General features: G+C 43.7%; 1 protein-coding gene across 2 annotated transcripts in view; it reads left to right on the top strand.

Annotated features, from left to right (window-relative positions):
• Positions 1 to 2,516: 2,516 nt before the first annotated feature.
• The window catches only part of STON1 (stonin 1), a 46,045-nt gene continuing 23,045 nt past the window's right edge, over positions 2,517 to 25,516 (top strand). For both annotated transcript variants that reach the window (XM_082048608.1, XM_082048607.1), the window contains exons 1-3: positions 2,517 to 2,566; positions 13,931 to 15,924; positions 25,196 to 25,398. In XM_082048608.1, coding sequence (XP_081904734.1) covers positions 13,980 to 15,924; positions 25,196 to 25,398 — 2,148 coding nt within the window. In that variant the 5' untranslated portion in view covers positions 2,517 to 2,566; positions 13,931 to 13,979. The remainder of the gene's footprint in view (positions 2,567 to 13,930; positions 15,925 to 25,195; positions 25,399 to 25,516) is intronic.

Raw genomic sequence — 25,516 nt, 5'->3', positions numbered from 1 at the left:
AACAATCAGTATCTTGCCTGGTTTGAAATGATAAACACTCATGAACAAAGACCTGGATAAGTATATTAGGCACTGGATTTTTTCTTTTAATTAAGATGATACAAATTGAATCGTTTAAACTAAGAATTACTATTTTTTTTTCCTAGTGCAATTCTTATAATGGCATTAAGCTTACAGAGGAATTTATTTCTGGGAAACCTCTACTTAACATTTCTATTGCAAATGCAGACAGACATAGCCTGAATAATATTTCCCATGCATAGGGCAAAGAAGCAGGATTGCTTCATTTTCAGAGAAAAGGTGAGAAAACATTTCAGAGATGATAAGTAGGACAAAAGAAAGCAATTTATGAAAGCACATCCCTTCTTATGCTCTTTAAAATACCAGGGAAAGTTCAACATCACAGAAAAGCAGTGGAGCTAAAATGGACCGGGTGCTTTATGAAGGATTTTGGAGGTGTTAGACAAGAAATGGGAGCTCACCACTCAAAGTGAGCTGTCACCACTATCAATTGCTTCTCATACGGGTAACTAGAGTATCTACAGTCCCTGGTGGCTCTGGTTCATGCCCCTGGGAACACTCTGGAGGGTCTGGTAGGTGGTTTTGCCCTCTTCATCCTACCCATACCATCTGCGTGTTCTGTCCTTTCGGGAGCAGACTTTGTGCGTGGTCCTTACCGCCTCTTGGAGGTGCACTCTAGTGTAACAGATAAGAAGGAATTTCTGTTACTTAAGATAATGTGACTGTGTTGTCCTGTTGGTAATTAAGCCATTTCCCAAGCCTTGTGCTGTATTTATTTTAAGGAAATCCTCTCGCCAGAGGAACTCTGAGGCAGGAGATAACCTGTCCTGTCTTGGAGCTGGGAGGTGTTTGCTCTGAGAGGGCTCTGCAGAGGGTGAACAGAGGGTGAGACCTGACCTGGACTTGGTCATCTCACATTGCAGCTTGGTCTGTCCATAGATCTGCTGTTTTTTTTAGGAAGCCTTGGCGATTTTGATGGCCTACCTTGAAGAAAAATAAGTGATGCTTTAAAGAGATCTGTAGGGTGTTGTTGGAAATGCTGTTCTTCAGCGCTGACAGAAATCTTTGCTGTCTTGTGCTTTTCAGGGCCACTGCTGATCCCACCTTACACCACTGAATTTGCTGGAGCCTGCCTCTACTCAATTTCCAGAAAAGCCTGTCTGCTTTGTCATGACTTTCTGACAGCATAAGAACTTGTAAAACAGTCTCATCAGCTTCTCACCCCGTAAAAAATCAGCCTTGGCTCACCTTGGTCATGTGGCAGTGTCTTGTATCCTCACTGGAGGATGCCCACATGCTTCTTCCAAGCGTGTTACCCAAGAGGTCCCCATCTCCACTAAACAGTGGTGGTTTGCCTATAGGTGTCCTAGTCCTTCAGTAGGTTGCCCTTCTTCACCCCTCTGTGCCTGCACTTCATATTCTCTTACTCTTGAGGACAACAGTAACAGATTTTTCTGGCTGGTCTTCTACCCATAGACTTCTTTCCCAGGGGCTGAGTCTCATCTTCATTAAGGCATGGGTACTTTTTTTTTCTTTGAAATGTCCCTTTCCTGGCTTAAGATTTTCAAAGAAAACAGCAGCTTTATATGTCTGATATAAACTAAATGGCTGTGAAGCTCTACTCAGGCTTTCCAGTCAGCACAGTGCTACCAGAGAGACACCTAGGAAGGGTGCACAACTGAAGAGAGATGTTGGAGTCCTTGTCCTCATTAGAGTTGTGAGGCTTCTCCAGAGGAAACTTTTGAAGGAGGAGTCAGCTTAGGAAGGAATGAACTGAAGTTTTTCCCAGGAAGAGTTGTCCTTTGAGCTCTGTGCCCATCTGTCATTGTCAATTGCTGCTTTTGTCCATGCTGGTTTGTTCAGCCCGGAGAAGAGGAGCCTAAGAGGAGACCTCATGGTGGCTACAGCTTCCTCATGAGGGGAGGAGGAGGGGCAGGCACTGATCTCTTCTGTTTAGTGACCAATGACAGAACCCAAGGGAATGTCAGGAAGATGTGCCAGGGGAGGTTCAGGTTGGACATCAGGAAAAGGTTCTTCACCCAGAGGTGCTGGAGCACTGGAACAGGCTCCCCAGGGAGGTGTCACGGCCCCAAGCCTGACAGTGTTCAAGAAGAGACTGGACAACACCCTCAGACACATGGTGTGAACTGTGGGGTTGTCATATGTGGGGACAGGAGCTGGACTCGACGATCCTTGTGGGTCCCTGCCAACCCACGACATTCTATGATTTTTGTTTCCGCACCTCTTGGCTGGTTGAGGGATGAGCTCTGCCCTTTCCTGACCTGTGGAAGGGCAGGACAGGCCTGTTGGTTCCCTATGGTCCTAGTTACAACCACATTCACACACAAAGCAGCCTTAACTCTAAGTACGAGTAAGAAGCTCTGCTGCTGTAGCTCCCGTTACCGCCACATGAAATCCACCCCTTTGCCGCCTGGATGCCACAGCGGCACGGCAGGGGGCGGGGCTTAATTCCCACCCCGGCAGCGCCCCCTGGCGGGCCGGCGGCGGGCGGTGCTGATGGCGGCGCCGCGGCGGTGACTCGCCGGTAAGGAGCGGCCCGGGAGGGTCCGGGCCGGGCGGGGGGCGGCGGGCCGGGCCGGCTGTGCCCCGGGGGAGGCCGCTCCCGGGGTCCGGAGCGGTGAGCGGGTCCCCGGGGCGCGGGGGGGGCTCGGTCAAAAGTGGAATTTTCCCGGTAGTTGGGGCGCAGACAGAAGTCCGGGAGTGAAATGGGCCGGTGGATGGGGCTGCTTTGTTTTGATTAAGAAAGGGTTTCTAAAAAATATATATTTAGCTCTTTTTTTTTTTCCTGTTTTTTTTTTTTCCTCTTTCCCCCTTTCCCCTTCTTGCTCCTCTTGTACTTTTTTTTTTTCTTCTTTTTTTAATAATTAAATTTGAAGTAGAAGTGGTGAAAAGGGATGGTTTTGCATGGGATACCCGGAGCTCTGAACCGCTGTGGAAACCGGTGGGGTCTGGGTGCCGGGCATCCCGCAGGATCCAGCTCCCCGGTCTTTTGCCTTGTTAGGGAGGAGACCGAGGCGAGCGAGAAGTTTTTGCATTTAGTACTTGAAGTGAAATGAATTCCTGGAGCCTTTCTCATATTTTCTAGTGGTTCAGCTTATGTTAAAGTGTGTGTGTAGGCTCACGGTGTTTGCAACGATCGCTGCAGAAATCCCTCCTGTACATACAGCGGGGCGCAGGGCTTTGGGAAAACAACTGGAGCGGATGCAGAAGGATGTGCTGAAATGATTAGATCACACTTAACCACATATACCCTTAGCGCAAACTCTAGAGATGTTTTTGTCAAGCATACTGTAGGCAAGAAAGAATGCCAAAAGTTTTCACTTTCTGGTTTTCAGTGTCTGGTTTTAAGCAAGTACTCATTGAAGGAATGACTTTCCGTGAGTGTGGTGTGTGTGGGATTTTTTTTTAAGGTGTAGGTGTTTTGGTATTTCTGGCAAATAAGAGCACTGCTGAAATGCGCCTGGAAAAATGCTGACCAGGGTGTTTTGTAGGAATCCAGCAAAATTCAAGTTGCAGAAGTCTACACTTACCTTCCCCAGCAGGGATGTTTTTCCTCCGAGGTGGAGCACACCAGAAACTCTCGCTGATTTCTCTGCAAACTGGACATGGCTTTTTTTGGGCGAGTGCTAATGACTGTCTCGGGAGGAGGGAACAGAAGTTTCAGAGCCTGAGGCTTTTAATTACGAACTATTCATTTTGCTGTTAACTCACTTTTCCCTGTGTGGAAGCTGAGGCTTTTCTATGTGTGTAAAAGAAGAGGAAAATAAGGTAGCTGAAGACAAAACATTGCTCTGCGTGGCTTAGTGTTACGAGGAAAGATGAGCTGCCTTCCTGGGGATGTGTGTGAGCAGAGGAGAGCTCAGCACTGCTCTGTAACAAGGGGTAGCTGAGCACCAATGAAGTTTGTGCCACAGAGAGTGTGGCTGGAGGCCAGAGCTGTAGATCACACCACTGGGAAATGCTGCCCGAAGGCAGGTACGAGGTCCTTGTTTCACGCTCAGATTTCATTATTCTCCTTCTCCCCATCTCCTCCTGCACAAAGAAAGTTATTTTCCCTCACTTTAAAAATTATTGGGATTTGTAACCTTAATGGCCCAGCTTTTTGATATCGCTGCCCAAATCCAGATCTCTAAATAGCAAATGACTTTTAAGATTTTCTGTGTGTGAATGTTAACTCCAACATGAAATGTACCCAACTACATTAATAGTGATGCAGTATCATAGACAGTGTCGTACTTCATGTTTTGGTAAACAAAGTTCCTCTAGTCCAGCACTCCTTATGTTTTTGATTGGTGTAAATATGAGCTGGAGTGTCTTGCTTCAGAAAGCCAGGCTGCCCACATGTTTGTCTTAAAAAGCCTTTGGAGAAGAACTCAAGTGAGGCTTTTTTTGGGCATTATGAGTTATACTTTCTGATGCAACTGTTGTCAGTTGCTATTAAAAATACCTCACTACAAATAAACAAGGAGGATGAATAGTGACCCTCCTTCTCTTTAGTGCTGGTATTCTTATAAGGCTTTAAGGCAGGGAGAAGGGGAGTATCTGCAGTTGAGACAGTTGGTCTGTCAGAAAACATTGCTAATAGCTGTCAGGCAGACTTCACATGTTCAGAAGAGCTTTGCAAATTTTACATTGCGTGTTAGTCTCCGGGAAGGTACTAGTGATGTTTACTGGGCACTGAGGCATGAGACGGATTTAAATGAGGATTTAAAAACCGTTTCCGAACAACAAAAAAAGTGTATTGTGTTGTGCAGTGAAAATTCTAAAGATCCTGTTTCCATTAGCTTCCCTACTTTTTATTATTCACTCCTGAGATTCGTGGCAAGAGTTTCTGAAATGTACTTTTGCGTTGTGTGTTCTTTGTGGCATTTCATCCATCGTTCTCCTTGGACACTGCAAGCACACGCAGAGGACCAGGTTTAAATTCATTTCTGACCATGACCGGTGTAGTATTTTGGCATGATCCGTGTTCCAAAACCATCAGGCCTTTTTTCTTTTCTTTTTTTTTTTTTTTTTTTTTTATCCAGAGGGCTGCTTAATCAAAAAAAACAATAAAAAGGCTGTTGATTTGTACAGAGGTGGAACAGCCACCCGTAACTGCATTTCTGCTGCTTGGTGGCATAAATCTCTGCCTCTGCTCAGGGGGAGGGGAGAAGGAGGGGGTTGGGATGTTAAACTCCTTGCCAGAGCCCTCTGCAGCGCTGCTGCGACCAGAGGACTTTTGTGGGATGTTTGTGCATTCCTAATAATAACATGTTTCCTAAACATAGTTTAAAGTTGATTCAGTAGATGCACTAACGTTCCATTAACTTAGTGACCTGCAGAAGTACTTTAAATAAAAATAGATTTATTTTCCTGTCTCTTCCAGGCCAAAGCACTATGCTGAGGGCTTGTTGTTTGGTTTTTGTTTTGTTTTGTTTGTTTTAATTAAAAAAAAAACCCCAAACCTTCTGTACAGTAAAATGCCAGCTAGTGTCAATAGTTTACACGCGACTCTTCTGTGACTGTGCATTGGGTCTCCGAAACCTGCCTGCAGACCATGAGTTATGCAGTCACTATGGTGATGCTGAAGAGGAGCGCGGCTCGGGATAAAGCGGGACTGGCCGAGCGAACTGAATGGCACCAGGAGCAGAAGCACATTTCGGGGTGCACCCATGCTGTTCCCCACAGCAACCTCCTCGTCGCCCGTCCATCTGCTGACTGGGGGTTTCATTTGCAGGAGAAGGGCCTCTGGAGAGGTGTGTTGTTTGCATGAGAGAAACACGCATATGCATGGAGAAGTGAATTAAAAATGATTTCTACAAACCATTGAAGGATCGCAAGCTTGCAACCAGCACTTTGTAACATCCAAAAAAAAAAAGAAAAATATTTTCCCAATCCACAGCTACATGTAACTATTTTGTTTTGAGAAGATGAAATCACATCTTGCACACAAGTGGTGTGTCTGAAAAGGCACTGTGATATCCAGGAAGACAGAAAACAAAATACCACATAGTTAATATTGATTTGATAATGTTTTTTATTATTTCTTCCAAGCAAAGCGCGTTTACTTCTGTTAAAGGTGTTCGGTATAACATTTTGTGGTTTAATTTGAGCTAGTAGAAATGCTTGTACTGCCTCTGACAGCAGATTCAGTGCTCTCAAGGTTTTTCCTGACCATACCATGTGCCAGCAAATAGAGCACAATGATGGGTACAGCCCGTCCTGCGGGCTCAGTCACCAGCCCGGCATCCAGAGGTGCGCAGGAGCACGTGCTACCAGACATACGTTACTTAGACCTGGCACAGCCTGTCACCTTCCAAGACAGAAAATCCACCTGTGGACAGGAAAATGCTGGACATCTGAGATGAGACTCTTCCAGAGGAACTGACTGAGGAGTTAGAATTGATGGATGCAAGAAACATGGTTAGACTTGTGTTGAGTACTGGTGTTTGCCATTCTTGTGGTTAGGCCTGGTGATATACCAGAGATAAGCACATTTTGTTGTCACTTTTGTTACATTTAAAAACAAAAAAAACCACCCCAACCATAACAGGTTATAAGTGTACCTGTTTCTGGTACCAGCATAATTATCTAGAGTTGGTGATGTGATTGCATCTTCTTGAAACAAAACAGTTACATGTAGCTGTGGATTGGGAAAACTTTATATATATATATATTAGAAAGTGTGCATTTCAAGCCTGTGATCCTTAGATGGTTTGTAGCTGGAGACTGGCTTTTGATTGACTTCTCCGTGCTGTTGCCCTCATTGATTCATGTGCTTTGTAATGTGCCTGCATAGTGACTATGTCACAGCAAGTACTATAGGAATTGCTGCAAGTAACTTTATAATTCCCCTCAGGTGAGCAAGGTGGCCTCAGGGTAAGAAGACTACTATTGTTTTTTGCAGCTCAGTGCTCGGCTGTGTGCACTGATGGAGAGACTCTTAAATAACTTTCAAGAGCAGCTTCTTGTCTCCATTCCAGTATCTTTCCCAACGACACTTAAATTAGCTGTCTATATGCTTATTTCATCTCATTCTGAAAGTTCCATTTATGATAATGATCTCTGCAAAAAAGCCTGGAAAGGAGTGGTGTTGCAGATCCCAGGTGACTGTGTTGCAGTGATTTATGAAAATCTCTTAGTTCCCGTAGAAAGCATCTTTGGCGTGTCCCTGTAAGATCCTACAGGCACTTCCAGTAAAATGTTGTCACTAGGCTTTACTGCCTTGATTTCTGTTCCCAGCTAAGAAAACACTGAAGGAGCAGGCTGGACTGACTCACCCGTGGTGCTGTGAATGCTGGAGCAGGGCGAGGGAGGGTGTGGGAATGAGGGCTTGCAGTACATGGGGAGATGGGTTGAAGCTGATTGTGTTACACACAAGACCGGTCATGCATGCAGTTTTGTTGTCTTTTTGAGGCAGCTTTGAAATGACCTCACATCTGAGTAACGTTGGGGAAGGTCTCCTAGAAAGGATCTAGACATGAAAAGGAGTTTAATTACAGTGCATAGCAGCTGAGGTTTGGGTGATTATTCCATGGCAAAAATGGGAATTTTTTTGAAAAGCCATGCTAAATTTTCATATAAATTGGAAGGTGCTCACTGTCTAACCTCCTTCTGTTGTGAATAAGGAGACGAGCTACTTCTTTGGAGAATACCCACTTCAACCACAGCCCAGCAGGCTAGAATAGTCATCAGAGATGTGAATCTGGCAGCACTGCTGCTTTTATTTTCTTTTGAGACCTTCCTGTAGGTTTTTCCTCCTGTGTGAATCTCCCATCTGCTGCAGCCTTTAAAGCATGAGAAGTGTCTCTGAGAGGCAGAGGAGCTGGCGTTTCTTCAGACCTCCTTGGTCAGGCGCCTCTGTGTAGCATCCTTCTGGTGCTGCGTGCTGAGAGCACCGCTGCTGTGGCCCTGTGGTTGGGAGTCCCCACGTCCCAAACTGTGTGACACCATCCTCTCCAGAGGCTCTTTCAGCTGTTTCAGCTTCTGCCGTATCCTTTTCCCCAGAGAGGAAAGGAAACGCTTCCTCTGCTTGGGAACATATTGTGAAGTGTTTTGTTGGTGCCCTTAAAAGTGTTAGTTTTTTTCATGCTTGTGCATGCAAGTACCAACCAGCTTATTTGTAAACTCCCCTTTGATTCAAGGCAGACTCGAGTAATAGCGAGAGGTGTTTGCATGAGTTACGTCTGCCTTTGCTCTGGGGACGTGCATGCTGTCAAAAGCTCAGAGCTTTTAATTCCTCCAGCTCTTGGGGCCAGAAGTAAGGAATTCCAAATTAAACAGATCAGCTGCGAGCTCTGAACTTCTCCCAGCTGTGCCTATGTCCCAGAGAGCATGCAATGTAAATATAAGTTCACGTTACACTTTGAAGTCAGTGTATATTTTTGACTGTTACACCAGTTCCTTATTTTCTAAAAGTAATGAAATGAGTAATGCAGTGGGAGAATTAATCTCTGTATATATCCCCAATAAAAGCGAAAGCCAAGAAATTCCTGTTTCCTGACAGTTGTGCCTTTTGCTTGTGTTTATTTCAAGGGTATAGGTTGGAGAACATTATTTTTTGGTCTAGGAGACATCAAGTAGAGTTAAACAAAAGTGCAGCCATATGTAGTCTTAAAATAAAATTTGAGGCAAATCAACATAAATCAAGCAGTATTTTACGTATAAGGTATTCTTCAAGTTTTTGCGTAGTTAAGTAATAAAAAAAGAATATGGCTGTTAAATACAGAGATAAATCTACCATATTTTACTTGGATATCTCAAGGGCTCACAAATGTTTAGAGTATTTTATATACCATATGTGCTTTATTGCTTAAACTGTAGAGAATTTGTGCTTTCCTGTGAGACTGTTGCACTTTATGGCAAAATGCTTCAAGAACTGTCTACATAGTTGTACAAGAAACAGTAATAACTCATATGGTATAGTTAGAGGACAGCTTCACTGCAACATTTATGCACGGTTTTGCGTTAAATTTCTGTTTAGCCTATGCACAATGGTTGACGTTGTTCCTGGAAATACAATGTGCAGTTGCATATGGGGTGCATAGACATTCTGGAAGGGTGGAAATAGAACATCCAGGTGTTGTCCACAAATGGAGTAGCTTGTGTGAAGAGCTCAGCGTATTTTGAAGGGATTATTTAACTGTTTTGTCACAAAACTGTTTTATGTGTAGGTAAACCTGCTTTTTTTTTGAGCTGGAAACAATTTGTGAGGTTGATATTTGCCCAGTAGGACCTCACCATGGAAGTGGCACATGTAAGATATGTGCTCAAGTGTTAGGAAGAGAATTTATTCAGAGGACATATAGCTTAGTAGGTTTGAAGCCACAATGGCCGCTGTAGTTAGATAGCCAATAAGGAGTGTGTTTATAAAATTATGCTTTTCTGTGTATTCTGGAATGTGAGTACTGTGCATTAATCATTACATTCACTTGCTTCATGCTTTGTGGAAGGGAGGTCTTTCCCTGTTACTCCCCGCGAACCGACCCCATGCTCCTCCAGTGTTTAAAAAAAGGACCTTTGTGTTTAAATCCACAAGGATGTGCTGGAGGGCTTAGCTGGTGCCAAATGTCAGGGAAGATCCTGGTAGTGGGATGCTCGGGGGTTCACTGACACACTGAGGTGGTTCAGATGCTGCTGCTTCCCTTTGTGGAGGAGGCAACACAAAGCCATGCTGTCAGGGACATTGCTGGGTGACAACTCAGCATCCTCAGCTAGCTGACAAACAGGCTGTATCTGGATAAAAGTACCAAAGTCAATACCTTGAATTGCACCTTGGAGCAAGTAGGAAGTTATTACGACTGTTTGACCATAGGCAGAGATAACAATATTCCCCAGCAAGGCACAAAAGTTGAGCAGTATTTTCGCTGCAGATTAGATCTGGGATTTTCAAAGCAACAAAGGACCCAGTAATAGCTACAGCCTATAAAATCTCTCAACAATAGGATAGGATTTCTCTTGCTTATATCCTCAAGGTATTAAAATGAAGAAATTAAGCTGCAACTACCGTTCATTAGATGCTGAGGGACTGAGTTAATCTGATAAATGGGAAGAGTGTTTTCAGGCAGAAGAAGATGAATTGAGATGAGCTGCAGCTTTTGGGTTCACTGGAATAGATGGATTTAGGATCAACTGGTATTTCAGCCAGCCTTTTTGTTTGCAGTTTCCGTATTCTAAAAATGGTATTTCCTGTCGTATATCTGAACAAGATATCACACATGCTTGTAATTTAAATGTTACGGGCTGTGTAATGTATGTGACGTTATGTGCATAACGTAGAGAGCCTCTTACCCAAAACATTTGGGTTACATTTACATGGGTCCCCTGGGAGCTTTTTGGAGTCAAAACACATCCATCCTAAAGTCTGAGGTTACTGCCATTTCAAGGAAGAATGTCCTAATTCTTGAAGAGGAATTTGGGAGCACTTTTTAGAGCAAAAAAGAACTTGAGACAAAAGATTAATTTATGGTGTTGTGCAGACGTAAAAGCATCAGAGAACAAACTACATAAAGTAGCATAAGACTGTTTTTTTTTCTTTGATACTAGAGTAATGGTGCTGTCCATAATACATGAGTGGGTGCATTTCCTTTTATTAGCATGACATTATAAAAACCACTTTTAAACATCCATTTGGATTTTTTCCCTCCATTCCTAGCAGTCTGTTTGGGGGATCAGTGAGCAATAATGGGAACTGCTCTTTGTTTCAACACTAACTTCTTGCATGTGTGTTTTTGTTAGCATCAGCATCATAAAAAACAAACAAAAAACAAAACAAAACCAAAAAAACCCTCAAAAAAAGCAAAACTACACACACAAAAAAACAAACCAACTAACCAAACAAAACCCAAACACGTTTCTGGAAAAGCAATGAAAGGTGAAAGCTACAGCCTCTGACAGGTATGCAAAGGGTATTGTAACTGCAGATGAGAGCTCCATCTGCCAAAGTGGTTTGCTTTATAGACATTTATTGGCTGAAGTTAAATATTTGGCAGGTGAATTTCAAACATCTTTTTGTTTTGTAATGGGAAAAAAAAGCTGGCACATAACCTGTAACATCACGTTTTAAAAAGTGAATAGCAACAGACTTTGGGGGGGGAGGGTGGGGACGGGAAATCAACATCTGGAAATAATACAGGATGCTGAAAAACTTCATTTTTAGCAAGAAAGGGAAACAGTCTGTGGAATGTGTTCTTTACTGTGAGCAACATTTGTGTTTACTTACATTCCCATTTAATGTTTTCTTTTTCACTGGCACGTCTCGATGTTTTGTGATTCGCCCCTCCGGCCTAGCTGTGGTTGTATCGATTGCAGAGCCGCACGCTGAACCCCTGCGTGGCCCCGGAGCCCCTCTGGGGACAAAGGCGCCCTGTCCCCTGGCTCTGCACGGTTTTCTCTCTCGCTGGTGGTCCCTTCCCTCTTGCAAATGCCGGAGGAGTTTTCAGTCGCAGCCTTTGAGGCCGCTTCCTACTGCTCTCTATTTGCAGAGTGCCCCGCAGCCCTGGCTGTTAGAGAAAAAGCCGCGCTCCGCGTTCGTGTTGCATAAGCTGTTGTTAACGCACGGGGCTTGTTAAGATGAAGCAAGATCTGACAACTTTGAAGCTTCCCGATGTAGAAATAATCAATATATACTGCTGAAGGAGCACTGCCAGCAACCAGAGGGAAAGGATGAGAAGGGTGTGGAATGGGAGGAAAAAATGATACCCAAGTTAGAGACCAGAGAGCTGTGATTTTTTCTTGCATTGCTACACTTTATTTTGATGAAGTGATTGTGCGGGTGAAGGATACACTGGTAGTTGTGTGTGTCTGAGCTATGGTAGTCGTAACTTGTTTGCTCCTTTTCTCTCTTTGTATAAGCGGAGAGGAGAGTGCTTATAAAATAACTAGCATAGTGCAAATATTTTCACTGAACAAAAAGGTCGAGGGTTCAAAAAATAATGAAGGACCAGAGTCCTTCTGAATGCGAGCTCTTGTTTGCTCAGCCACAGAGTGTGCGGGCTGTGCCAGGTTTATGGTACTTTCTTAACAGCTATAAACTGTCCAAGAAATAATGGGGAAATACTAAAAATAATGACTCGTAGCATAAGATTTCCCCTGGCTGAACTTCAGCATCTCTAGAAACAAACCGTTCTCTAAACACTACAGATAAAGAGGGGCTTTTGTGGTTATGCTATTATATGCTATAGTGCCATGCAATTAATAAACAGCCAAACTATGGCTGTCTGTGCCTGAAGGGGAATGGCTTTAAGACATTGTTGCCTCACCTTAATTAACGGAATAATGTATATGCAGGTGGTTTTGTCTGCATGAACTCTGCCTGCCTTGTGCTTTCAGGCAAATGTGAATATGTTCTGACATAACAAGAATAACCTTTTTCAAATGAACGATGTTTATCTGTGCCCTGTGGTGCTTCATTGCACTCAATTCCTCCTCCGTCATTAGCAATTTACTGCTTTCTTCCTCATCAGTCAGGAGCAGTGGGGAGGAATAACTTCAGGGATGACATATCCTACATGAGGATACAGTCAGCGTTTACATATCAGTGCATGATTTAAAACCACAAAGGCACGATCAATTATTTACTGTTTGCAAGGCCTGCTTAGAGGCCATCTAGCCAAGCCCTTTACCAAAGATACTTTATTTGATGAAGTGTAGTTTATTAATTTGTTTAAAGTCCTGTACTTTTTCCAGGCCACCAGCCAGTTCAGTGCTTAGCAGATGTGTTTTTTGTTACTTGGCCTTGGCTTGAGTTTCACCAGTGTTTTATCTCTGGTGTTCGCTTGTAGACTATACCCTTCAATGGGGATGTATCACTCCTTAGGGCTAACTCTTTCTTGTTTATAAATAAAGTCTAATGCTTTTCCAGCCCCTCTCTGACTTTACTCTGAGGTGTCTGGTCCCTAAAAGCGTAGGCCAGGGTTGAAGGAACTGACATGAAGTGATTCCTGCCCAGGTCTGGAAAGCAGCTGGGACTGATCTGCACATCCTGCTGCTGGCAGAAGGCACCTCAGCTGGCAGCATGGAGCAGGTTACAAGTTGTGAGCAAGTTCTGGTGGCTACAATACACTCCTTGCTGCCTTTCACCTGGGGATGCCCATGCAACTGCCCCATCGCCTGTGCCCATCGCAGGAGGGGAGCGTCTGCCTTGGATAGACCTCAGGAACTGGCCCCTCAGTGACATGTTATCTCTCTGCGCTGGTGCTGCCCTGATGGCTGTAGCATGTGTACCTTTGCTGTCAGCACTGAGTGGCTACAGATTGTCAACAACAACAACAAAATCCCCCCTCATCCTCCTAATTTTGCTCTTGGAAACAGCTGCAGCTGTGCCTTGTGGTGCTTCATTGTACTCAATTCCTCCTCCGTCATTAGCAATTTACTGCTTTCTTCCTCATCAGTCAGGAGCAGTGGGGAGGAATAACTTCAGGGATGACATATCTTACATGAGGATACCGTCAGCGTTTACATATCAGTGCATACATTCATAGTAAAACACTGTTATGTTTAATGGCGGGGTGGAGGGGAAACCTCACCTGGAGCAGAGGCCTAGTACAGAAAAGCTCTCTATATTTCAGCTACAGATAAGCATTATAGTAGAAAGTATTAAACAAGCGGTCCTGTACTGCTGGGGGACTTTCTGCTCTCTCTGATCCAGAGGCTTCAAACATCAGGTGCTCTGAATAGCCCACAAAGCTTAGATCTCCCTTGGATCCACAACTCAGGACAGCAGCAGGGATGCATGGGCCGTTTCTGTTCTTTCTACATGGCTGTCTGAGATTATAGATGTAAAATACAAAGTACTCTGGATTTCTGAACTGCATGCATGTTTTAAACTTTTTGTGGTTTAAGGGTTGGGTTTCTTTTTTTTGTCTTTCAAGAAAATTTAATTTGACTGTCTGTTGTTTCTTCATAGATAATTTGCGGGTGATACATGTGCAAGTGCCTCATGTTTCTCCTACAAGATGTGTTCCACAAATCCGGCAAACTGGGTCACCTTTGATGATGAGCCACTCTTCCAGTCGCCTCAGAAATCGGTTGATAATCAGAGTAGCTGTAAAGCCAATGGCCTTAAACTCAATCTCTCTAGCATGCATGAGTCTTCAAGTAGATCATCTTCTACAGGCAGCACTCCGCTCTCATCTCCTGTAGTTGACTTCTACCTAAGCCCTGGACCCCCAAGCAACTCTCCACTTACTACACCTACCAGAGAATACCCACCAAGTCCATGCATCCCAAAACCTGGGATTCACATCCTTTATCCCATCCCTGAATGGCCACCAAACGTTAACCTTCTTCCATCACCCATGACTTGCTCATCCCTAACCTCACAGAAACCCAGCGGCGTTCCTTTGAACACCTCACCTAATGACCATCCAGGTAAGACTTTGGTTTCCAAATCAACGGATGAAGGAAGCCCTAACCCACCAGGAAGCTGTGAGGAATTAGAAGAGTTGACCTCAGCACACGGGGGCTTCCCCTACTTCCAGAGTGACTGTGCTTTTTCCAGTCCTTTTTGGAAGGAAGGAGGCTCGCTCAGCACATCACCAGCTAATGTTAGCATGCACAGGAAGGACAAATCACTCGACAAGAGCATCTGCTACCCTAAAGACAAAGAAACTTGCCACGATCAGAAAAGCCTTAACCAGGGCTCCTTCAGCTACATCTGCGAGAGGCTTGAACACCTGCAAGCTGACAGCTGTGATGCCATGGGAAGCCCACCTGAACCCAGCGCCCATGCGTGGCACAAGCTCTCCCCAGCTGTCCCACACAGCCTCTTCAGGAGCCAGAGGGCGGATGGGTGGCCGTTTATGCTGAGGATTCCCGAAAAGAAGAACATGATGTCGTCTCGGCAATGGGGCCCTATTTACCTTAGTGTCCTAGCTGGAGGTGTGTTGCAGATGTATTATGAAAAGGGCCTGGAGAAACCTTTCAAGGAATTCCAGCTGCAGCCACACTGCAAGCTGTCCGAACCCAAATTAGAGAGCTATAATGTCTCAGGAAAAATCCATACAGTGAAGATTGAGTGCGTGTCTTACACAGAGAAAAGGAGGTATCATCCCAAAGTAGAAGTGACCCATGAACCAGAGGTTGAGCAGATGTTAAAGCTGGGTACCACAGATTATAATGACTTCATTGATTTCCTCGTAACGGTTGAGGAAGAGCTGATGAAACTTCCTTCCATTTCTAGACAAAAGAGGAATTATGAGGAGCAGGAAATGACTCTGGAGATAGTGGATAACTTTTGGGGGAAAGTCACTAAGGTGGATGGAAAACTCGTAGAAAGTGCCGTCATCACACACATTTACTGCTTGTGTTTCGTGAATGGAAATGCCGACTGCTTTCTAACCCTGAATGACCTGGAGCTCCAGAAAAGGGATGAGCGTTACTTTGAGAAGGAGGAAGAGAAGAAATGGATCGATATTCTTGATTGCCATTTCCATAACTGTGTCAAAGTGCAGGAATTCGACCAATCGCGAATTATTAAGTTTACGCCCCCGGATGCCTGTAGGCTGGAACTGATGCGTTTCAGGACACGGTATAATGGGCAAGACCTTCCCTTTTCTGTGAAGGCTTTGGTAGTTGTTCAGGGGGCATGTGTTGAACTTCAGGCTTTTATAAACATGTCTTCAACTGCTCTGATTCCAACATGTTTGCCCACTGTGAAATACTGTGAAAATGTTATGATACGCTTTCCCGTTCCCACACAGTGGGTCAAAGCACTTTGGACCATGAACCTCCAACGGCAGAAGTCCTTAAAAGCAAAAATGAATAGGAGAGCATGCCTTGGCTCCTTACATGAGATTGAATCTGATCCTGTAATACAAGTCTCGGTTGGAACAGCAAAATACGAGAGTGCCTACAGGGCTGTTGTATGGAAGATAGACAGGCTTCCAGATAAAAACTCAAGTAAATAATTTGCGCTATAAAATGATGGGCTTGGGTGCATGTCTTCACTGTTTTTATGGTTGTGTAACTCCATCAGCTTCCATAGTTTGGATTATTATCTGGGTGGTAGTACTGGTAGAAGCTGGAGTAACTTGTTGGGAAAAAGAAAGTATAGCTTTATTTATTTATTTTAAAGCACATTTTCCTAACTTACTTGATGGAGGCAGATGTATTATTTTCAGTAATTGTAAGGGTACGGTATCATGGAAGTAGATCTCCTCATTCAAAGTAAACCTCAAATCCACGGTAAGGAAGAGGGAAGGGTTTATGTTTCATATGTACCAGCTGGATAACGGTGGGATGAGAAGCAAATGGCAGTAGCCGCCCAATGTCACACAGTTAATAGAAACGGTGGTATTGTAACTGCTGCGTCTTGGCTTTCCAGCATTTCTTAAGAAACAGTAGGTACGATACATAACTAGATACGTAACTAGAAGGTGTTGTGGTCAAACTCCCTGTAGCAAGTTGAGTGTGCTTTGCAAAGGTTGTTATCGATTACCTCCTTTATGAGTTTGTGCGTTGAGATTGGACGTTTACAGCAATAACTACACTGACTAAAAATGCTTCTTTGCCTCTGATGGTGGTACCTCACTGAAAACCTGCAGCAATAAAACTACCTAAGTTCATAGTAGTACAAGTGGGAGTTAATTTCTCACTAAGTAGTTAATTTGCCTTAATTTAATGGAGAAAATATGATTTTTTTGGGGAAAGAAAATGTAAATATATGGTTTTAAAGTTCCAGTTTTCATTCACGAAACCAAATTAATATCCCTATGTAGTACTTTTTAAAGGTATAAAAGTTCTTGAGGAATATATTGTTCTGCTTCAGGTTCTGTAGAGTGAAGGCATTTGGATATGCATTATCTGTGTTTGAGGCTTTGGGGATTTGTGTAAGACAAGGGCATCTATTAAAGCGTTTTGCCTAAAATATCCATAAAATCTGTACTTTTAAGAAGGGACTAAGTGTGCAGTATTAACAAATGGATTGGCCTAGTCTTGTAGTGTACTAGAAGTCTGGACTAACTACCTCTTTAAAATGTACAGAAAAGATATAAGCTTCTTGAGTCCTGGTTTCAGATATGGTAGCACTCTATTGCCATATCCACTCACTGGTTCTGATAGCTAGATGTGTGTCCATGCAAAAATTCTCTATCAAAACTATTAAAAACAACAGTAAAGGCAAAAAAACTCCTGAGGATATTTTTTTCTTATTTTTATCTAATTGTGAATTTTAATTTATCTGATCTGTGGTTTAGGTCATTATGACTGGTGTGTTTTTACAGTTTGATATTTGAATATTTCTCACTGATATTTCAGTGACAGAAGTAACAGGTCAACAGAAAAACTGAGGCAGGAGCAAATGAAAAGGGAGTATTATCCTGAGCCTAAATATGAATGACATTGGTTTTGGTATTAAAAGAGCATTTGGAAGCATCCTCATCAACATGCTAATGTGGCAGTTCTGAGAGAATCGATTATTGCATGGCTCCTGGTATTTTTATTAATGATGTTGTATGGAAATGCTGGTGGCTTTTGCATGTAGACTGGGTCTTGCTTGAGCCATGAGGTCTCTCAAACCTTGAGCAATTTTGCCTTTTCAATTTCTATCGATGCGCGCCGCAGGAGGAACAGCACAAATGCCGCTACAGTCAGGTTCAGAAATGACGTCATGTTAATGCCATCTCATTTTTTCCCCTTCATTTGTTTTGGAAGAAGCTGTGATTGGCTTGGACCTGTGGCTAATGCCATCTGGTTGCTCCTGAGCTGGCTGAGCCCCACGTCGTGCTCGCTGCCCAGGTATCTCACGCTCTGCTGGGACAGGACACTGGTGGCTGCCAAGTGATGGGCAGCGGGAGAGCGGAGGAGATGCAGCATCGGCCAACACAGGGCAGGCAGCCAAGCCAGAAAGAATGATGGGGGGAGGGAGATGACAGAAAGAGGGGAGATAAGGGGAGGCAGTAAGAGAGGGGTTGAGGAGACTGGAAAATGCACAGGGAGGGCAGAGGAGCTGATGGGTAGATGTAGGAGAACCAGTGGACTGAAGAAGATTCTTCAGGTCTTCAAAATCTGTAGGTATGTGGTAAGGCTGGGGGAGCTGGGTCTCTTTAGCTTGGAGAAGTGGAGACTGAGGGGTGACATCATTAATGTTTATGAAGATGTAAAGGGTGAGTGTCAGGAGGATGGAGCCAGGCTCTTCTCGGTGACAACCAATGATAGGACAAGGGGCAACGAGTTCAAACTGGGACACAAGAGGTTCCACTTAAATATGAGAGGAAACTTCTTCACAGTGAGGGTGCCAGAGCACTGGAACAGGCTGCCCAGGGGGGTTGTGGAGTCTCCTTCTCTGGAGACATTCAAAACCCACCTGGACACCTTCCTGTGTAACCTCATCTGGGTGTTCCTGCTCTGGCAGGGGGATTGGACTGGATGATCTTTCGAGGTCCCTTCCAATCCCTAACATTCTGTGATTCTGTGATGTGTGTCTTGCACTCCAGGCTTCAAGAATTTGCACCATGCTGCTGTGGCCCATGTGTCTTCCCAAGGCTTACAGGACTGACTGTTTGGGTAGCTTTTAATATTCTTTGCTATTTAATGTAGGTTTGCTTCGGCAAAATCAAGTCAGCAATTTAGTCAGGCAATTTTAAAGAGGATTATAAGTCTTCCGAAGTCTTTAATTCCCCACGGTTCATTCACCTTAAGATTTGATGCACACAATTAACTTCAGATTTATGTTATTTGAAAGTAAGAACGTTTTTTTTTTTTTTTTTTTTTTTTTTTTGTGGCATTCTACAGCTTTACATTGTTTTCGATCAGTAGCTTAAACTTTTGACATTTGAATAATTCCCCTGGCTGAGATCTGCAAAATCATTTGTATCCTTGAAATGTTCATGCATTTGAAAAAACATTTTTGTAGTAATACTGCCCAGTCAAATTTTAAACCTCGCTATCGCATTTTCTGTATGCAGTTAAGAGTTTAAAAATAGAGTTGTCCCAAGGCATGCCAAAAATCTGGAGACACTCAAAACTCATAGAAATATGTAAACTTTCATAATACATTTATTACAGGGAGAAAAATATGCTGACACTTTTGCTTTCAAAAAGCCTTTGTCCAATGCTTTAAAAAAAAAAAAAGAGAGAGGAAAGGAAAGGAAAGGAAAGGAAAGGAAAGGAAAGGAAAGGAAAGGAAAGGAAAGGAAAGGAAAGGAAAGGAAAGGAAAGGAAAGGAAAGGAAAGGAAAGGAAAGGAAAGGAAAGGAAAGGAAAGGAAAGGAAAGGAAAGGAAAGGAAGGGAAAGGTTGCCTATGGTTACATTTTGACTCATTTATAGACATCAAACTATGTTAGTATCCACTAGATTGTACTAAAGTGCTTCCTTGGAAGAGTGTTGATCAAGTGAAGTTGATGTGAGCTGCAAGATAGCCCAGATTTTTAAAAGCTGCCTGTGCTTATTCAGATACATAAATGGAGAGATTGGAGCCAGAGTGTTAGCATTATTAAAAAAAAAAAAAAAAAAAAAAAAAAAGTTAAAAAGCCATAGCCTTTGAAGAGTTGAAATTTCCACAAATTGAATCTACGTTTGTGAAATCAGGGCATCATATAAGGAAATGTAGACCATGTTACGATTTCAGCACAGTTACTGGGGCCATGGGGCCAGTCTTTGCACTGGATAAACTGTATGTATGGTTGTTGTGTAAAGCAACAGCTCTTCAGCTGATTATCTCTCCTTTTCTTCTGCATGATGGAGCTACAGTGAGGAAGCCATGATTAAGCAACACAGGGAAATGGAGCCAGGGGAGCTGGTGGCTGCTGGCAGCCTCCAGCATCAGAGCGTGGACTCAAGTGTGGGTTGTGATCTGGCTCCCAGTAACCTTCAGCTGCTGCTTTTCTTGTTTGCTAAACTGCCTGGGTGGAAACTCCAAGCCATGACTTTGTTATGTGGGCTCCATCCCTGCCCAGCACCTCCTTCTGGCATCAGCACCACAGCAAACTGCTCCTTGGCTGTGGTACCCTCCCACTCCCCAATTTCTTATGGATTTCTCCCAGACAGCTGGATCAATGCACCCCTTGTTAACTTCTAACAATGTAAATTCATTCTTAGCAATTGTTGATGTTTTCATGTTCAAAGTAAGACTTAGAACTGAACCTATTTCGGCAAAAATAGAATTACTACTTAATAACTAGCACTTTATTTTTGCCTAAATTGCTTGGCTTAATGAGCATTTCTCAGATCAAGGTTGCTTGAATGCTACTCATACAGGTGAATAAAGGATAAATAGTGTGAGTAAATGCAGCAAGCTTAGATTATAAATTGTTTGTAAAGTGCAACCTGCTAAATGACAGTTTGAATCTAGTTTCATAGTTTTACTGATTTGTTTGTTTTGGCTTGGATCACTTTTAGGAAATAAGAGCTAAATTTTCAAGTCTTAACAAGCTGCCTAGACACCTAAAGCCCAGGGCTTCTGTGTCCTGAGTTAGCTAGTAAAAGCTCAGTTATCTTCCCAGATTATCTGATTGCCTTTCAGGAGTGATTTCATTCCATCAGGCCAGGTGGTCATGTCACCATGATGCCTGATGGGCCACATTTTGGATAGCTGGGCTTGCATCTGAATATGTTGTCTTAGCTTCCACTGGGCAACTGTACAGACTTTAGACCATGCCTGCTTCATTCACTGTGTATTTCCACAGCACAACCTTTCCTCTTTTCTGGCTTATTCAGCATTACAGGTTTATTTTGTTTTTTTGTTTTTTTTGCAAAAGGATCTTGTACACGCAGCCGTTCTTCCTTCTTCTAACCTCAGTGTAATACAAGGTTTGGGAAACAGCAGTTTAACAGAGCAGAGATTACAATGACTGGCCTTAGTTTTTAGGTGAAAACTAAGGCAATGTTCACTGTCTTCCGAAGTGTTGGTTGATCACTTTATTGTCTGACATCTGATGGGAAGAAGTTGCTCCACACTCCTACCACAGCCCAGCAGTGGGCAGAGGAACTTCTCAGTTGAAGTGGTGAGTACCTCCTTCTGACATCGACGTTGATATAGGAGACAGATGGGTGGGAGGAACCCTGTGTTTTGGGAGTAGGCAAAAGGGTCCAGTGGAGGCTGTTCCAGAGGACCCAGGGCAGTAGCCTTACCCAGATCCTCAAACTATCATCTCTGCCTTTGCAGGTTACCACCTAGGGGAAAGAAAGGACGCCAGAACTCATCAGATCCTAACACCAAGACCACCTCATGGGTGTGGATTAGCTGGAATACAAGCCCAGAGATGCTATATGGAACTGAACCACATCTGTATCGTGTCTAACACAAGAGCCTTTAGCAGCAGGCCAAAAGGAATGGCCCATTTATGCCTGGGCTCAAGTGGACATCTGCCAGCCAACATTTACTGTCAGATACCTGTCCAGGAAAATTCCAAGCAGTGGTTATTTCTGGATTCCTTTTCTCAGAAGACAAAACAATTCTCCAGACAATTACCATTGCTACTTGTTTCTACATGGACCTCCCCCACAACAGGAAGATGCTGAACTTGATCCCCAAAAGTCCTTAGCTCTGTACCCTGTTCCTACTACCACAAATGGACTCCAAAGAAGATGCTGCTGCTCTTTGACAAATCCTTTCTCCTCAGATCCTTGGTCAACCATAGCCCCAGAGGCAGAGCATGCCACTTTACAGGGCATTGCAACTTCTGCTATGAAGGACCCTTCACTTGTTGCTGCACATCCCAACCCAACAAACCGGACAAAGACCAGGTCAAGTAAGTGTGTTGCCAGGCTGCATCCCAGCACCACCACTGAAGAGTGGAGCAGGTCCTGGGATCCAAGAGGACCACAGCTTGACAGGTTTGTGGTACCACAAAGGGGATGATGTCTCACAGTTTGGCTGTGGAATGAAGTGCTGCTTTTGGTCACCATTATCCTGGTGGTGCTGTCACCACAGCTGTTGCTGGGATGGTGGCAGATTCAAGGATGGAGAGGCCCACCCCCACAAAGGGCTCATTCCACCGTGTCCAAGAAGTCTGGAAGAGGGACTGTGGACCAAGAGAGTGCTAGTGCAAGAGCAGTGGGCTTGGGCACAGGAAGACATGGCCAGCAGCAGATTGTGGACAAGGCTTATGTCACAGAGGTATACAGATCTGCCTGTCGCTGTGTACATGAGTGACGAAGTGCCATCTCCTCCTCACACTTGTTCTGTCCTCCTCCAACTTCTTTTTCTAGGACCTGGCAGGTGTTTGTAATGTTTGTTTCTGACCTTGTTCCCTCCTCTATTTCAGTAATAAACTCCTTAATGTTATGGTTTCACCTGTCTCTGTGTATTGTGTTATTGTCCTGAGAACTTTAGCCAAATGCCACGTACCCCTGGCATTGCATGCCTTTGGCTAAGACCTTCACGAGGTTGCAAGCTTGGGTATCTTTGTGCTTTAGTGCCTTGAAGGACTCTGTCCTGTAGTGTGCTCTGAGGTGTGAGTAATGTCTCACACACACTGGGAGCATGGTGTTAGCACAAATCACAGCCAGTACCTCCTACTCCACCCCCATAGCAGCCTTGCCATATATCTGTGTGGCTGACTCTGAGCCCGATTCATGTGCAAGTGAACTAAGCCATAGGCTTTTACATAAAAAGGAGGTGACAGTACTGCTACTTTTGGTCATAGGCCGTAGTTTGGGTGGTGGTCGTCATTTATTTAACTGTGCGTGGGTTGTAAAGCATTGTGATTTGGCTGGTGCGGCAGGTAGGTTGCAAAGTCTGCAAGGAGGGGTAAGGTTTTCTATCTGATCTTTCCAGCTGTCTGGCTTGGTTAGTTTTCCTTCCTTCAGTGCTGGCCATTGCTGGGCACCTACTTCTCCCCAATCACCTTAAAGGCACTATTGTACTGGGCATATTTAGGGGAGTTTCATTCCCAAAACTCAGGATCTGCGTATTTTTTTGTTGTTGTTGTATTGATCCTTACCAGTCTCTTTTATAGATTTGCCCTTGCATTTATAAGTGCAAGCTGTATTACCTATTCCTACGATTTCTGTAACCAGTTCCTGATGAGTATGTATTAGAGCTGTGCTTTGCTAGAAAGAAGCAGCTAGTCCCATGTGGGGAATGGCTGCTGGCTCTCCATGTGATAAACGTTTTTTTAAAGACGTCTGGGAGATTTGGTGGCCAGAGACTGATACTCCACCATGGTGCAGGACTCTAGCTGGTGTGTATATAGCATCATTTTCTGAAATCCAGTTCAGGTCATCTTTGAACGTCACAAGTAGTTATGTAAAGAAGCAGCATTTCGGATAAGGAAGGAATGCAATGTACTGCTGGAAGCAAGCCTGCAGGGGATGCTTGTAAATCCGCCACTTAGGGAATCCAGCTGGTGGAGGAATGCACTTGGCCAGTGACATGGTGACATGCCCCTTGTCCAACACAGTGGCTGTAAACGCTGCTGTGTTTCTGTGTGCGTGCCTTTGGGGTCAACCAAACAGACTGAGGAACACTTGCAGTCAGCAAACAGCTTTTTAAGCTACTGGTTGTTGTTGTTAGTAAACATGGAAAAAAGAAAAGCTGAGAAAAGAGTTGGAGACCTCCCACATCTGAACTTCAAGGACTGATAATCTGAAGGACGCTTCCTTTCAACTCTCCCTCAGCCTCTTTGCCTTGATTTTTGGGGACCCGTTAACTTTATGCTGGAATTGGGATGAAATCTGGAGGTCAGTTTGTTGAATTTGACTTTGTTCTGGTGAAGTCGGAGACATGTGTGTTTGATAGAACTCTGCCCGTCAAACTGCTTGAATGCAAATTATCTCCTAAAATGAGAACTGGCTTGGGCAGACTGTGAGGCAGGTTGCAGGGAAAACATGTGGCACAGACCAGAGGGTGCACCCAGCCCAAGGCTCCCAGGAGCAATGGATATGTAGCTTTTTAAATTTATCTTTGCCTTGTGAAATGCCTGTGGGCCTGTGGAAGTGGAATGTTATAATGATTTTTATCCCACGAGATGGATAAAACTTGGTGTATGTTAACTCCATCTTCAGTATTTTCTTCGTTCCGATATGCAATTGATTCCTGCGACTGGAGAAAGTGAGTGTGTAAAGAACGGGACATTTTTGCCTGAACTTTGAGATGCTGTTAGTATAATGGATGAAAACTAAATATACATTGCCAGGCTTGCCTGTGACAAAATATGGCCAATCCTTTCTCTGAATTTTTCCTGCCTGCAGCCAAGTGGTAGCTAGCTGTTTATGCTGATGCTTAAAATCCTGGAGAGGAGGGGAAGCAGAATTACTGTTTTTTGCCTTGAAGAATTTGAAGAGGCAGCTGTGACATAAATGATTCTTTTCATTATGTTATGCTGCTTTGATGCACATAGTGAGCCTGCGGACCTCAGTTTCTTTGGAAAACAGGCTTTCCACCCCAGTGTTCCTGTATGCCAGGAGGAGTAGAAATGCTTTCCCTTACCATTGCCACATAAAAAAATGTTAAAGCAAATGATCCCTAGAATCTAAGGCTGGATTAGAGTAATTTAGGATATGCTGCAGTACATGGGCAGTCCTTCAGGACTCTGCTTTATAGCATGACAGTTACTTTAGTAATACTTTTGTTTGGAAGAAATGGAGTATGTTCTTTTCCCATCAAGCTAGAAAGGGAGTCCAGGTATCCCTTATCCTGGCAGTTGGGAGGTGTTTTGTTTGAGCAGCACTCTGACCTGCACCTTTGTCTTCCTGCCGTAGACACACTATAATAAATGATGATACACAAGATAGCTGTAGTGCTTGAAATAAACACTCCAGTAAAATTCCTACAGCAGAGAGGTCTGGAAAGGGTGGTTGTTGGACCCAGGGAGGCATCTCTGCCTTGGCTAAGTTGGGGCCGTCCAGTTTTTGTTTTCCTACAAGAGTAAGCAATGTATTTTGAAGTGAAAACTGAGATTCTTCCCTAATAGTCTGAATTTAGCAACCAATCCCAAAGTTTGTAATACTTTTCTCTTAATCAGAAGCTGTGAGGATCTGGTAAATCTTGTGCGAATTAATTTGTAAAACTGCAATGATTGTGAAAAGTGTGCTGAAGCAGAGAAAAAATGAGTAAGGGGCCACCTTATGCCCAAATAGTAAAAGATTACAGATAGAATAATCTTGTGTCATAATAACAGCTTTGTATTAATAAAAGATAAAGCTGTGCTCTCTTGCTAGCAGCTTAACCTTGCACTGTAAACAAAGAAGATAACTGACTCATGATGCTTATTTTTCTTTATTTTCCAAGGTTCAGATCATCCACACAGCCTGTCTTACAAACTAGAACTCGGATCAGACCAGGAAATCCCATCTGACTGGTATCCATTTGCTACTGTCCAGTTTGTCGTTCATGATACCTGTGCCTCAGGAACAGAAGTCAAGTCCCTGGGGATAGAGAGTGACGTGCAGCCCCAGAAACACGTGGTTCAGAAAGCTTTTTACAATTGCCAGGTATTTTCAGTGCTATGTTTTTTGTGTGTTCCTCCTCTTCTTCTTCCCCACTCCTCCATACAGTATTTGCAAAGCAAATGTGCTTTGTATTCTAACCATATCTTACATGCAGTTGTGA

The sequence above is a fragment of the Streptopelia decaocto genome, assembly GCF_964273445.1.
Source record: "Streptopelia decaocto genome assembly, chromosome: 3".
Lineage (NCBI taxonomy): Eukaryota > Metazoa > Chordata > Aves > Columbiformes > Columbidae > Streptopelia > Streptopelia decaocto.
Note: the sequence above shows the minus strand (reverse complement) of the source record. Positions and strands in the feature narration are given on the sequence as shown.